This window comes from Meriones unguiculatus, chromosome 19 (genome assembly GCF_030254825.1).
Source record: "Meriones unguiculatus strain TT.TT164.6M chromosome 19, Bangor_MerUng_6.1, whole genome shotgun sequence".
Classification (NCBI taxonomy): Eukaryota; Metazoa; Chordata; class Mammalia; order Rodentia; family Muridae; genus Meriones; species Meriones unguiculatus.
Window position 1 is genome coordinate 45,590,531 of NC_083366.1, and position 15,412 is coordinate 45,605,942.

Below are 15,412 nucleotides of genomic sequence, written 5' to 3' on the forward strand. Positions count from 1 at the left end.
ATCAAACATTAAACTTAAGCATATTAATTTTTTTTGTAAAGTTCCTTAAAAAAGGGAAACTTGCAATGCTATATTGCTGCAAGGTCCCTGTGAAGGGTAGAGTGGTGTTTTAAGGTCTGTAGCTCAGAGGTAGGCTTGCCTCCCACAAGGGCCTGCACTTACTCCCCAGAATCACAGATGCCCACACACAAGAAGCTATCACTACTCTAGGATAGCAACTAAAATAAGGCAAAATTCATTATATAGAAGCTTACATGAAAAGAAAAAGGGGGGGGGGACTAAAAGCTGCCCATTAAGAGAGGAATGATATTGAAACAATATTATTTTAGAGGGGGGGAATTGTTTTAGGTTTTTTTTTTTCTTCCTCTTTGAAAGCTTCATGCATGTATGTAGTGTATTTTGATCAGAGCCAAACCCCAGCAAATGGCTTTTTACTGTGCAAAAATGCTGGCAGCACTGGTCTCCAGGGAAGTTCTCTCTGCCATGATCCCAGGTTGCAGCGCCCTGGCCTACAATCCCAGAATGAAGGGATTACTTCCAAATGCTGTGTGTTAACCCTTTCTTTCCAGGGCTGAAAAGCTAGGAAATAGGGAAAGCACACACTTTTAAAGACGAGACCATTTGTCAGGGAAAATGACTTCTTTTTGCTCCTGGAGACTGTTGATCTCTAAAATAAACAGTACGGATGGCCTTCAGATTTTTTTCTCCATGCATGCAGGTCTCAACATTGCTGTATCTGGTGCTTATAAAAAAAAAAAAATCTACACTCTCTAACTTAGGGTACAATTCCAATTGAGAGAAGGTAGGGTAGATTTTACTTAGTGACACCCATGTTGGGTGTGGTACAAGATAAAGAGCTTAAGGCCTTATTAACTTTTGTTGTCCTTCTGGCCTTGAACTCATGATTCTTCAGTGTGTTTTTTCAAGTGACTGTATTACAAGCATCTATCACCACACCGCACTGACCTCTGCAATGTTGGGGGTGGGGAGGAGAGCTCCCTCCCCCAAAACCTAACAAGACAAGCCTAAGTCTATTTTTTTTTTCATCCTGTAACTGTTGAGGGCTTTCTCCTCCAAGACCTAACAGGCTTATTTGTTCTTGATCCATGGAAAACAAATCTTGGTGTGTAAAGGAGATGGTAGCTTCAGAAAAACAAAGCAAAAATACATTTTAAAAGTTCAGCCAGCTACGTTAAGCTGGGAAGGGTGCCCCTCCCCCCTCTTTGAAATTTCCAGACAAAGGGTGCTTGCTGATGTACAGTAGATGCGGAGAATTCCTCGAAGGCGTGCAGAGGGTTGACACACACGCCATGGCTGATGCCATCAGTCGGGGTCAGGCTTGCCAAATCTGGCCAAGAGGAACTTGGTATTTGTCCCTGAGATGGCCTGGCCATCTTAGGGAAGTCACAAGCTCCACGGCCAACCACAGGGCAGCAGTCTGTGGCGCCAGCAGGGATCTCAGGCATAAGAATGACAAAAGTCAAGATTTAGGGTTCAGTTCCAGCTGATTTTATTTCCTTCTCAAAAAAAGTTATTTACAGAAGGTATATAGCAACAACCTGACAGGCAGTGATGGACAGGATTAGCTGGCATGATTTTTTTTTCCTTTTTTTTTTTCTCTTCCCCCAAACATTGCTTTTTTTTTTTCTTTTTTTTTCTTTTTGTGGCCTTGAATTTTAAGACAAATATTCTACATGGCATATTGCACAGGATGGATGGCAAAAAAAATAAAAAAGAAAAAAAAAAAAGAAAAAAGTTTAAAAACAAAAACCCTTAACGGAACTGCCTCTTAAAAGGCAGGAGTCCTCGTGCCTGTCATGTTATATTAAACATACATACACACAATCTTTTTGCTTATTATAATACAGACTTAAATGTACAAAGATGTTTTCCACTTTTTTTTTCAATCTTTAAACACAACAGCTATAAACCTGAACACATATGCTATCACCATGCCATAAGACTAAAACAAGTATATTTAGCGACAAGTAGAAAGGATTAAATAGTCAAATACAAGAATGAAAACGCAGTACATAGTGTCGCGAACTCAAATCGGCATTTAGATAGATCCAGTGGTTTAAACGGCACGTTTTTGCTTATAAAAAAAGTGCAAAAAAGATGTGGTTTACAAGTTAAAGCTACAGAATCCCTTTTTGCTGTGAATGCGCCAGTTTTAAAACCTCTGGACAGAACAGCAATTCGTTTAAAAAAATCCGTTTTCTTTAAAGCATTATGGTGCTGGGCTGAACTCTCCTCCCCTCATGAGGGTTGAAAGGTGGAAACTGGTGGCATTTTAAGGGATACTGTCACTTTAAGAAGCCTGCAGATTGAAGTGTAAACATGGAGAAAGCAGGGGCTGATTTTTCAAACTGTGTGAGATATTAACCAGCCACCCTATTATAAAATCAGGAAATCCAAACAGCGATTTACACCGATTGACACCCCCTTTATATATTTTTTACAAAAATACACTGAGAAAATAATCAAACGTTTTCATCTCTCTTGTCTTTTTTTGTTTTTTAAAAGTGTCAAAAGTCTACATTTAAATATAAAAAATTAAAAGTTAAAACTCTAGCCCTTCAGTGAAGGAGACGTAAAATGGCGTGGGTAACAACACTAGAAAAAAAAAAAGGAAGAAAGAAAAAGAAAGAAAATCAAAGGAAGATAGAATTAAGAAATGAGGTCAAAAGACAAGAAAGCAAAAGAAAAGGGGGGAGAAAGGGGGGACAAAATAAGAAAACTGTTTGGCCAGTATAAATACGTCCACATATAAAATGGCATCTGATTACATTTACAAGGAAAAAAAATACAAAGATGGAGCGTCTGTGAGGGGGTAAAAATAAACGGGTCTTCTCAATTACACCTATAAGGAATAAACACACACGGAGAAAAAATTTGGTCCTGAATTGTGTTTTTTCAAAAGTCCAGCACAGATTTGAGTTGCGTTTGAATCCTTTTAAAGAGTTAAGAATGAAAAGGAGCTGGTGATCGGTTTGTTGTAGGAATCAAACATAGCGCCATCTATCCGCTTTTTATATTATCCTACACTATTTTAAAAACTGCTCAACAGTCTTATACAGAAATCTTCAAAAGATAGACAGGATAACATGCTATAATAACCCCACCAGTGAAATAACTCAACACCATCACGATTCCCATTAAGAGAAGAAAAAAACCTCTTTTCCCCCCCCGAAACCACTCCGAGGCCCCTGGACCACATCCCACAGTCTCCTGTCCTCCCGCCGGCTCTGGGTAGCCTCACCTCTCTCACTTTTTTCTCCTTATTTTTGCACAGACCCCAGGCCGAGGCCCCGGGACCCCAACACCCTCTGTGCTCCGGGTCCTTCTGTGTCCCCAATCAGGCTGCTGTGTCTTCCACGAGGTTCCATGTTCATTTCCGAGGTTGGCCTGCTGCTCCCTGCACATCTCCTCAGGCTGCAGAGACAAGGAAGAAGAAGGGGGAAAAAAAAAAAAATCCCCGCCCGGGACTTGGCCAGTGTGGAGTCTCTCCATGTCAATGCTCCCCTAAGCCCAACACAAACGCCACGGCCAAACGCATCACCCCGGAGCCTTCTGTCTTCATTGCAGAAAAAGAAAAATAAAACAGGGGGGGAAAATACAAAGAGGGGGTGGGAAGGAGAGGGGGAGGGCTGGATTCCCCTCCCCCCACACTCCTCTCTCGACCAAGAGGCAAAATAAAAATCGAACAAGAAACCACCGAAGTGGTGATGCGAGGGGGGTGGGGGTGGGGGTCCAAGATTCCTTCGGTCTCTGGAAGCTTTAGCTCGGCTTCTTTTCTTGCAGGGGGTGCAATCAAGTCCGGAAGCTCGTTGGAAGGGGAGGGGGGGGAGTCTCTTCAAGCAAAAAATGGGGAGGAAACTCGAAGTAGCTTTTTTAGCCAGCGACAACATCAATAACAACAATGAAAGGTCGCCCCCGTCTACTCTCCGCCTCCGCCGAGTCCCCAGCCCCGGGAGTGGGGGATGGGGGCGCGGGTCCACTACGCCCCCGCGCTCCTTTTCCAACGACGAGACGTGGTCGAGGCCAGCCCTGCGCACTTTGCCTTCTTTTTCCTTTCCCCTCGCACTCTCCATCTGTTCCTTTTTCTCTTTTTTTTCCTTTTCCTTTCTTTCTTTTTCTTTTTTTTTTTTAATTTTTAAAATGTTTGTTTTGTTTTCCTCTTCCTCTCTCCTCTCCTGCCTCCTGGCCCTCCTTCTTCCCGGCCCCGCGCTCCCTTCAGTAGGTGAAGACCAGGTTGGAGATGCTGGACTCCAGCCAATCTCCCGAGATCATCTCGCTCACCTCCGGCGTGCAGTAGTCCGGGAACTCGAAGTGGGAGCCCGAGCCGGGTTCGAAGTTAAAATCCAGGTCCCGATCGAGCGCCGACGAGGAGCTGAAACTGCCCAGGGACATGCTCTCAAAGTTTGAGCTGGGGTTCAGGTCGAGCAGGTCGTCTTCGAACTCGTCGTCAGACGACGAGGAGCCTGAGGAGGAGGAGGAGGACGAGGAGAGCGAGGAGGACGCGTGCGAGGGCGCGCTGGACGGGGCGGGAGAGGCTGCGCGGAGGCTGGCGTAGCCGCGGTGGTCGGCGGGCGACCGGCCGGCGGCGGGCGAGGATGCTGCGCTGCTGCGGCCGCTCAGGCTCCGGCCGTCGGGCGAGCCTCCAGGGCCTCCATCCTCGTAGAGCCCCAGCGGGTCGCTGGGGTCGGCGCCCGCTCCCAGGCCCCCGACGGGGGACGCCGAGGCGCCCAGGCTCCCGAACAGGTAGACGCGCTTCACCTTCTTGTCGGCCGGCTGCTTGGCGGGGGTGGCCAGCGAGCCGGACGGCGAGGAGGCGGCGGCCGGCGTGGCCGCGCTGGGAGTCCGCACCTTGTAGACGGCGGCGGGCTCCCCGAGGGGCAGCAGGGCGGCCTGCTCCGGGGAGAAGGAGGCGGCCGCCTTGCCGCCGCCGCCCGCCGGGACGAGCTTGGCGTGGGGCTTGCCGACCGCGCCGCCCGCCACCTTGGGGCCACCGCTCTTCTTGGGCGCGGGCTTGGAGCCGCCGCCCGCGCCGCCCCCCGCGTGGCCGTTTCCCGCGTGGCCGCCGCCGCCGCCGCCGCCCGCGACCTTGTCGCCCTTCTCCCCGGGTTTGGCCGCGGACGCCGAGCCCGCGCCCGCGTTGCCCGACTTCACCTTCTTCCGCGGCCGGTACTTGTAGTCAGGGTAGTCAGCCATGTGCTTGAGGCGCAGCCGCTCCGCCTCCTGGATGAACGGGATCTTGTCGCTGTCCTTGAGCAGCTTCCAGCGTTTGCCCAGCCGCTTGGAGATCTCGGCGTTGTGCATGTCGGGCGACTGCTCCATGATCTTGCGCCGCTCGATCTGCGACCACACCATGAAGGCGTTCATGGGCCGCTTGATGTGGCCGCTGGGCGTCTTGCACCAGCTGGGGTCGTCCGCCTTGCCGCCCGTGGACGCCGTGGAGCCGGGCGTCGGGGAGGACGCGATGCCCAGCTCCAGGCCCGCGCCCGAGTCCGAGCTCTCCCCGGCCAGCAGCGCCTCCGTGTTCTCCGCGTTGTTGGTCTGCTGGACCATGGCCCCGGCTTGCCGGGCGCCCACGCGCGCTCACACGCTCGCGGCGCGGTCGCCGGGCCCTGCGGGCTCCCCGGGGCGGAGACCAGGGTCCCCCGAGCGGCGCGCGGGCCAGGGGCGGCCACCTCCCGCCGCCGAGCTAGAGTCCCCGCGGCCCTCCGTCCTCCCTCACCGCCGAAGTGCTCCCTGCGGGCGCCGAGGCTGGAACCGGCCGCGCCGAGGAGTTTCTCCAAACGTTGGTGGCCGGAGTGTCTTCCAAATGCAAGTTTCTCGCCGCCTCCGGGGCAAGTCTTTTTTTTTTCCCCCCCTTTCCCTGGAGCAGTCGATTGCAGTTCACGAGAGCTCTCGGTAGCTCAGGAAAGCGACATCGTCTCTAGCGTCTAAGTCCCTTTCCTGCAGTGCAAAGCCAAAGCGACTCTGGCTTCGGGACTCTCTGTGGGCGGAATCGGCGCTGAGGAGTTGGTGCAATTATTTTGTTGCAAGGTAGGAAGCCAAGAAGCTTGCAAGCAACAGACCGGCATGAATAAATGTATGTTTCTCTCTCCCTCCTGCAAGTAGGGGAGCTGGTTGCCGGCAGAGTTCTCCCGCTGCAGACTCTAAGAAAGAGCGTGCAAGAAACTGGAGACCGGGAGGGAGACGGCCCTCTTCCCCTCACTCTGTTTCTCTGGCTGCAGCTTAGAGCAGACCCCAATTCCGCCTCGCGCTTTTTTATCCTCTCGCAGGCAGCCAATCAGCCGCTGTAACTAACGCTTCCTCGTGCCAAGCCCCTCCCCCGTCCTTCCCATTGGCTTGGAACCCGATGCAATAATAATCTCCGCGTGCAATGAGAAGCTCCAAATCTGACCTCATTCCAATTTACAGAGCAAACTTTTTAAAAGGGCTAGAAGTACAGCTGAGATTTCTGCTGCCTCTTTTTCCCCCACTCTTGCTGGGTGCACGCGCGCGCGCGCGCGCCTGTGTGAGTGCGCGCGCGAGTGCGCGCGCGTGTGAAGAGGATGTTAATGCATGAAGTTATTAAGGGGAGAGACAGAAATGTATTCTAGCCATTATGTTAGATAACAAGGGGCTTGGAGGGGGGGGGTGAGGGTGAAATACTGTAAATGGAAGCTTTCTGCTTAAAAGCCGAGTGATTATTTTTATTAGTTCTTTTCAGCGCAGGAATAAAGAATCAGCCTTTGGTGCAAAAATCTCTTCTCGGCTCCTTCTTAAAGCTAGAGATGTGAGGGGAGCCACAACAATAAATCAATGGATATTGAAAACCATTAAGGAAGTGGTACCTAGACACCTGTCATCACAATTATTTTAACAATTGTAGGTACAGCACAGACATTGGTGTATTGTGTAAATCCCTTCAGGATTCTATCTGTGCTGTTGGTGAAAGGCAGAGCTTTGCCCCCCTCCCCCGGTAATTGCTTACTCTTTTAGCCAAACAGAGGTTAACTAGTTATTTAATGATTTTAGCTCCCCTTTAAATCCTTGGTAGCCCAAACAAGGAGATTTTCCTCGGAACGCTAAGGCAGTGGTCCGTAATTACCTCAATAAGAGACTTTGTGCGGTTTTGTATAGGGCGATCATGGTGAATACAGGATGAGAATTCACTTTGCTTTCTAAATATTTGTTTTCCACAATTTCCAAAGGATAGATGGGGTCATTATCTGTCTTCCTCCTCCCTTCAGAGCCCTCTCTCTTCCTTCTTACCCATTTTCTCCTATGTGTGTGTTACTTGAAGCAAATGGGCCTAAAAGACCGAGCAAAAGAGAAAGGGGTAGGAAAGGAGGGTGGGACTGCTGAAACCCCAATCTCAAGCCCCTCTGCTGATCTTTCTTTCTGGGTCTCAGTTGTCCTCCTCCTCCTATGTGCTTGGGGAACCCCATGAGCCTCTTTATAGAGGGCTGGTGTTAGGGCTCTGTGAGTGTGTGTTTATAAACGCTGATGTGTGTCCTGAGCCCTCTGTGAGTTCGAGCACCAGCTTCTAGTAAAAGCAGCATGTTGTTCAAGAGAACGAGATGGAAGGTGGTCAGCAGCAGTAAAACGTATCCAAAAGCCCATTTGGTGGTCCAGGTCTGTTATCTCGGCCCTTGGGAGGTGGCAGCAGGAAGGCCAGCAGTTCAAGGTCACCCTCTGCTACCTAAGAATCCCAGGACAACTTGGGCTACACGAGACCCTGTCTGTAAGCCCACTCTGGGGCACACACATGGCAGAGAGAGGTTGTCTAAGTATCTAGAAGAGGGAGTAACTTGGTCATACAAGTCAACCCTTTTCCCCAAAATCTGAAAATTGGAATTCTAGTAAAAACTGACCTTTCTTAACATGATAGTAAACTGGTTTTCATCAGGCCAGTGACAGAAGAGCCCTACTTAAAGTCAGCTTTGGATTCGGAGCACAGTAGGGCTGGGTGGGATATTTCCTCTTATCTTGTCACACTTTCGAAGTATGCAGGCTGGAGAGCGGCCCGGGGTGTCAGAGTGAGACATTTACTGGAAAGAACACCCTAGGCAGACAGCTGATTGGGACTCTTAAAGACCAACTGCAAGCAAGAATGTTTTTGTGGGTAAAAGCAAATAATTTCTTGGCCACGTGCTACCCATCATAGCCCTTTTTAATTCCCTGAGGAGGAATTTTTAAAATAGTATTCACCCCCCCAAAAAAAAAAAAACACACCAAGAAAGGTGTTTTGCACAACAAAGGCAAGGCATATGTGTTTTTCTCTGGTACACCCAGATGTACATCCTTAAAATGCTATCAAGCTGACACCTGGGTTATCCTGAAAGGCCTGTTGTCTACAAAAATCAATATTTTTATTACTTATTATTTATATTAGACATAACAAATATTACATATTATTTATAAAAAACAGAATAGATATATTTTCTGTAGAATCTGTACTAAATAATGTTTGATGATTTGGTAATATGAGTGTTGATGTAATTGATGATTCATCCAATGGTGTAAATAAGACATCATAATTATACTCGGGCTTAATGCACAGATTTTATTTTGAAAGCATATCAAAAGAGTAGTTCCTGGCCTGATCCTTTGGTTAGATGCATTTCAGAAAACCCACTAGACTCTAAGGCATACCATTAAACTATATGCCACCAAAGAAGAAAAGGCCTTTAAGGGAAAGGGAAAACAAAAAACAACCTTCCTCATTTTTAATTAACTGATTAATTTTTGTCTGGGAGTGCACTGCTGGCCACTGTGCATAAGTGGAGGTCCGAGGGCAATTTTCTGGAGTCAGTGCTCTCCTTTCTCTCAATCCAGGTACTGGGGATTGAACTCAGGCTGGCAGGTTTAGCAGAGGATTCTGTACTAGCTGAACCAACTCACCCATTCTAAAAAAGCCTCCCCCATCCCCCGGACTATAAGATGTGCCGCCTGTTTCTAAGTTTCTCTTGGAACTGGTGAAACATGGGTGGGCAGCTTCCGTTGATCTTATTACACGATTACAGAATAAAAGTCTGTAGAAGATACTCTCCAGTGCTTGGACTTACTTGAGTGGGACTGTTTTAGTTCTTAGCGCGCTTAAAATGTAACAAAACATGTGACAAATAGCTTTTAACTGAAGTCATCTTTTCATGAGTAAAGTACACATACACCAGAATGTGTTGTGTTTAATAGCAAAGAATGGGAGAAAATTTTCTGAGCCTCATTACTTAACTTCATAAGCTTTGTAATCAGTTCTTCAATACTGACCTCCCCATTCCCCCCAAATACCAGCTGTTTGGTGCTGCTGGTAAATCAGTTCTCAGTGTTTCCTCTGTTCCCCTTGTAGCTATATAAACAGAAAGCCAAGATCATTTTGCAAACAACTCCTGTCTTAGAATAATCAACTAATGGTCTTTATTGGAAATGATATTAGACCTTTCACATTTTGAATTAAGGAAGGCAGATATTTATTTTATTCCATTAAATGCAATCCATTTGACATGAAAGTGTAATATCCGCTAATGCATTTCTCTTGCTCCTACACACCTGCACAACATAAAACCTCACATCCAGAAAATGGGATGGGGTATGGATGGAAAGATTTACCTCCACTGCTTCCTTAATGTGCTCCTGTAGCACAGAAGGAGGGAAACCTGGATGGAAATTAGTTTCACAAATCTGGCATGGCACTGTTTTCCAAGATCCCTGCTTCACTTTGGCAGCAGAAACTGTGATTGTATGAGTTGGTCAGGCTTTGAGCATTCAGTTCAAATAAACAGAGGCGGGGAAAGCCTTCTTGTTAATTTTGTTGACTGGAAAGTGCTCTGGGAAACTGAATTCCATCAGCCCTGTTTTCGGTTCCACTCTCTTCACTCAGGCTGATTTTGCTTTCCTCCTGCACTCCATCACTGGGCCTGAGTTGTATTGAAACATGCTAATTCTTGAAGTTTGGGTTGTGAGCGGTAGCCCTCAACGAGGGCCGAGCTTATTTAATTCTTATTCGAAAAATATTAAGCAGGATAACTGAAAGCTGTCATTTATTTTCACTGTCAGAGTAGATAAGAAACATTTCTAATAATTTCACCACTTTCTCATCCCTCATAACCAGCAGGCTCAAGTCGGCTCTTCATATCCATGCCAGCCCATGCTAACACCTTTCTCCATTTACTCTAGTGACAAGCAGAAAGCGAGCGTTTGCTGGGGCCACATAGATGCGAAGGAAGAAGCATCGACAGAGCTTTGGCTGTGTTTTCGCAGACAGGCCTGGACACACCCACCCTAGGTCTGTGGAACTGGTGCGAGCAGACAGAGCCTCCCAGTCGGGAGAGGCAGCCGCCAGGTGGCAGCGCCGAGCCTGCCCGAGCCTGCAGCGACGTGAGAAACGGGGTGTGTGTGTGTTGGGGGGGGGGAGTGATGTCCAAATGTCTCTCTCCCGAACCAGTCACCGGTCACCCCCCAACATTTCACCTTCCCTGGGTAGCGGTTTAAAGGACCAGCGGGAAACAGGGTGTGCTGGTGAGTTCTGGACATCGCCCATCGCCCCCCCCCCCTGCCCCGCACCCCATAAATCAGAGTTTAGGGTAACCAACCGCTGCCTCTTGCTTTTGCTTGTCGGAACCCCTTCCCCCTTCCAACGGCTGGTGAAGCCGAGACTCCCCGCAGCGGATCTGGTAACCCCGCTTGGGAGGTCACCGGCGCCCATGCCCTGGCCATTTCCCTCTGGAGAATGCGGTTTCTCTGCCAGCTACGCGCTCCGCTTCGGGGAGGGCGACGGCGACCCAGGGCGCACGACCAGAGCAGTCCCAAAGGCCACCCCTGCTCTCGAACAGAAATGGTGCCTGTGGCCCCGGCACGCCTCGCCGAGCTCAGCCTCAGGGGTCCTGCCCGAGCTCGCCTGGTGCTCCCCGCGCGCGGGTCCAGCCTCGCCTCTCCGGGACTCTCACAGGGAGGAGCTAAATCGTGATCTACTCGGGGGCCGCGCTTGGCGGAGGAAAGGCTTTCCTACTGTAAACGTGGCTCCGGCGCTGTTCCCCGCGGAGCTGCGCCGCTGTCTGCCGGGGAGGGTCACTTTCAGGCGGGCGCTGACGACGCCCCCACCCCCCCCCCGGGTCCAGCTCCCGGCCACCTTCGAAGGGGCAGCTCGAGCGGCTACTCCGGGATACTCTTGCCCACCTCCTCCCCTCCCCCAGCGCGCCCCTCCCCCGACTCCAGCTTGGGGCCTGACCGCTGGGGCCCAGTTCCGCCACTGACCGGAACCGACAGCCATTTGGTCTCTCGGCGCGCTCCGGTGCCCGGCTGCCCCTCGCCCTCCGCCAGCCTTTCCGGGTCCAGGACCCAGGCTTCGGCTTTCCCCGTGGCTGCGGGAGGGGCGGTGCACATGCAGCGGGGCCCCCGGGGATGAAGGAACTGGACAGTCAGCTCCCCATCCCCAGGCCCTAGGTCGATTGGGGAAGGTTGAGGTGTTGGTCAGTGTCCAGAGGACCTCGAAGGCGCCCCAGAGTGCCAGGAGCCCTTGCCGAGAGGCGTGCCCTATACTCGGGGTGCCGAGGAAAGTGAATAGCAGAAAGGCTGAGTCCCGGGACTCAGATCCTCTTCCCTCCTAACCCCCCGTCCCATCCCGGCCCCTGCAGCTATGACAGAGAGTACCCACCCCAGCACCCCAAAACCATCTCCTGTGGATTCCTCGTCCCCGAGCCCACGGCCACGTAAAAGCAATTACAGTTTGGAATTCTAGGACGCAAGTGAATGATTTCGATTATGGGAAGAACCCCCTAGAGTAGAGATCCCTAAAGGTTAGGGAACAAAGGGGGGGCCTCCCCGCAGGCTGAGGAGAGGGGCAGGGACGGAGGGCATCCCTCCTGAGAGTGGTCCAGGGAAGCCACACGATGTCGGAGGGTGGGGGTGGGGGCCGGTAAGAGCGAAGGCGCGCGCTCCGCCGCAGAGGGGCGAGCAGGCGATTGGGAGGTTGTCGGCTGAGTGCTAGGAGTCCCAGAAGGGGAGGGGTGCGCGCCACGAGCAGCTGGTCGGGCGGCCGGCGCCTCCTGATTTTTCCTTCCCAGCCTTTTCACCTCCAGCTTCCCGCGCGCGTGTGGACCGAACCAAGGCGCACACTGCGCTGGGGGCGCTCGCGGGCATGGGATGGGCGGAGTGCGTCAAGGACCAAAGAGCCATGTTGCCCCACACAGTGTAGGGCGTGATGCACACCTGGCACCCGAGACAAGACGCACCATCTGTTCAGGGTTGCTTCCTCGGCCCAGGGGTGTGGCCAGGGGAAAGATAAGAGTACCTCGTGGCAGGACGACTCCACCGCAACTGCTACTTCAGCTGCCAGTCAGAGTTGCGAGGGCCCCACTGTGTGTCCAAGTCAGCTTCAGAGCGTCCAGGTTGCAGGTCTCAGGAACTGTGGCATCCTGTTCTGCCCCTCTGCGGGCTATAAGAGAACCGTGTTAAATGCTGTAAAAGACATTCCTGCTGAACCATAAGGCAGAGGCAAATTAGCCTCTGTAAAGAGTCAAGCTTGAGGGCCAAGAGGAGGGTAGTGTCTGGCTGAGTAACCTAGAATAAAAACTCATATATATATGAAAAAAAATATATATATATTTTATTAGACCCTGAAGTGTAAAACCCATTGGGCTATATGTCCCACACAGCCCAAACAAGAAATCATTTCATGTCGGGCGTGGTGGTTCATACCCCTAAATATCTCAGCACTTGGTTGAGGCAAGAGGTTTGCTACAAGTTGAAGGCCAGCCTGAGCTTCCAGAGTCAGACTGCCACAAGTAAGTTACCTCAGGAAGTTTATCTGGCTTGTCAGGACGAATAACTGAGGGCTGGGCCTTACAACACTCAAATTTAACTCAGTTTTACAAAAATCGTCGTTCAAAGGATGAGTCACTCGTGTTTTGATGTGGGTTATGATGTAATCCAGGCTGGCCCGAACTATCTGTTTTGCTAGAATAAATTAGAACTCCTGATTCTATTACCTCCACTTCCTAAGAGCTGAGATTGCAGGCTCGCACCACTATGCACCATGTAATGTGACTTTAAATAAAGAGAATTTAGGTGTGACATTACCCACTATATATGTGTTTTTAAAATCTACATAATGTACCACGTATTAAAATGTATATAGTGTGTAATAAAACCGTACATTTCAAATATACACAGTGCTAGGCGAAGTGGCTCGTGCTTGTCATCCTAGCATCTGGAAGGCTGGAGTATGGTGATCACTGAGTTGGAGGCCAGCCTGGGCTATATAGTGAGTTCAAAGCCAGCTTAGGTTACTTAGTGAGATCCTATCTCAATACAAAAAAGCCCAACCAACCAATCAGACAAACAAAAACAGGGTCATTGAGATAGCTCAGTGGGTAAGATGATTTGCCACAGCAAGGTTGAGGACTTGAGTTTAATCCCCAGGACGTATTTGCGGCGACAGGCACCAGTTATTTCAGCACTCCTAGGTGAGACAGGAGGCAGGCTCGGGAGACTCCCAACTGGTGATGAGCCTGAGGGCCGCCTAACCTGTAGTACCAAGCGCAGCAGGAAAAACAGTTGAGACCCCTTGTGACAGCTGACTCCCTAAAGTTGTCTTCTGACCTCCACGCCCACACCTTTGGCACAACCGCCATTACAAGTGCATGCACACACATAGAGCAAATGGAGTTTTTAAAACGCTATAAAAAATACACACGGGTCGTATTTCACCAGAAGATCCAAATTGTTCACAAGTTCAAAGGTTGCCCGTGGTATGTTCTACCATCCAGATTTAAAGTTTGCACTGTGGGCACCAGGCAGGTGCCAGTGATGATTCTGCTGATACCTGGAGTTCCCATGTTGGCAGTACATGTGATAGAGTCTTGATAATCCATCCTCTTGACAATGGTACCTATATGTATTACCATGTAGGGCTTTCCCATCACTGACTCTAGATTTGGTCACTAATTTCCTTTGGGTATTGGGACATTAGTGAGCTACTATAAGGAATTTTGCTCCTGATTATAGAGGGTGATAAGTCCTAAGACATGCTGTCTTAGTCAGGTTTTCTATTGCTGCCGTGTAACACCATGAACCAAAAAACAAGTTGGGGAGGAGAGTTTTTATTCAGCTTACACTTCCACATTGCTGTTCATCACCAAAGGAAGTAAGGACAGGGCCTCAAACAGGACAGGATCCTGGAGGCAGGAGCCGATACAGAGACCATAGAGGGGTGCTGCTTACTGGCTTGCTCCCATGGCTTGTTCAGCCTGCTTTCTTACAGAACCCAGGGCCATCAGCCAGGGATGAACCCAGCCACAGTGGGCTGGGCCCTCTCCATCAATCACTAATTAAGAGAATGCCTTAGAGCTGGATCTTTTGGAGGCATTTTTCCCTATTTTTTGTTTGTGTGTTTGCTTTCCAGATAGGTTTTTCTGTGTACCCTTAGCTGTCCTGGACTTACTTTGCAGACCAAGCTGACCTTCAGCTCACAGAGATCCACCTGCCTCTGCCTCCCTGGGTATTGAGATCGCAGGCACGTGCCAAAGCATTTTCTCAGTTAAGGCTTCCTCCTTTCAGATAACTATAGTTTGTGTATCAAGCTGACACAGGACCAGGCAACATATATGCACTTTGTAGATTTCAGACACAGGAGGACCACCAGCATGGTTCTAATGGAAAAGCAAGGTAAACACAGCACTCAGCCTAGAAGACAGCTGGACAAGGAGAGCTACCTCTTATAGATATGGGAGGGGATCAGTTATTTAGTTCTAATCAACCTTTCCATACACATTAGGGAGGGAAATCTGTTTTACCCAAACTATAGATTTATATATTAAACTCAGCCCAAAATAAACGTAGAGATACTTCTGGATTTTCCAACAAATATTTGGGCTCCTAATGGTCCCGTCAAATTGACGAGTAAAATTAACCATCACAGTTACCAACAGCCCCATCTTGGAGAAATAGTTGTACTTACGATGGCTTTTGTGTCCTGGCTGAAGAAGTAGCTAGCCAGAGAAGGTGTGTTGATAGAAAAATGGGAAGATCTTCTGCCCTTTTTACCGTTTACCCCTCAAACTCTTAAAACCCTTAAGTAACAGCAAAACCCAAACAATTAAATTTGCCCCTTAGAATAGAACATATAATATGTAATTAAAGGGTGCATTATTCAAGAAAGTGTTCTGTTGAGCTATCAAGCATTGTGGCTGCTGGTGAAGTTAGAGTGTGTGGGGATGGGAGGGGGGGCAGGCATGAAGCTGACATTGGCTGTCTAGCTAGCTAGTTTTTCCCAGGGATCTCCTGTCTCTTCCTCCCAAGTGCTGGCACTATGGTGCCCACCATGCCTGCCTGGCTTTTACATGGTTGGTGGGTATCCAGACTGGTGCTCACACTTGTGCACACGGCAAGTAAGTGCTTTATCCACCTCGTCGAAACTTTT

At 49.6% G+C, this 15,412-nt stretch overlaps 1 protein-coding gene across 1 annotated transcript; it reads right to left on the minus strand.

Moving 5' to 3' along the window:
* Window positions 1-1,486: 1,486 nt before the first annotated feature.
* Window positions 1,487-6,469, minus strand: Sox4 (SRY-box transcription factor 4). The gene has a single exon (XM_021636282.2). The coding sequence runs from the start codon at window positions 5,569-5,571 to the stop codon at window positions 4,237-4,239; it is 1,335 nt and encodes a 444-aa protein (XP_021491957.1). The 5' UTR covers window positions 5,572-6,469; the 3' UTR covers window positions 1,487-4,236.
* Window positions 6,470-15,412: the final 8,943 nt, after the last annotated feature.

Excerpts from the sequence above, each read along its gene's own strand:
- Sox4 (XM_021636282.2), bottom strand. The coding sequence starts at position 5,571 with ATGGTCCAGCAGACCAACAACGCGGAGAACACGGAGGCGCTGCTGGCC.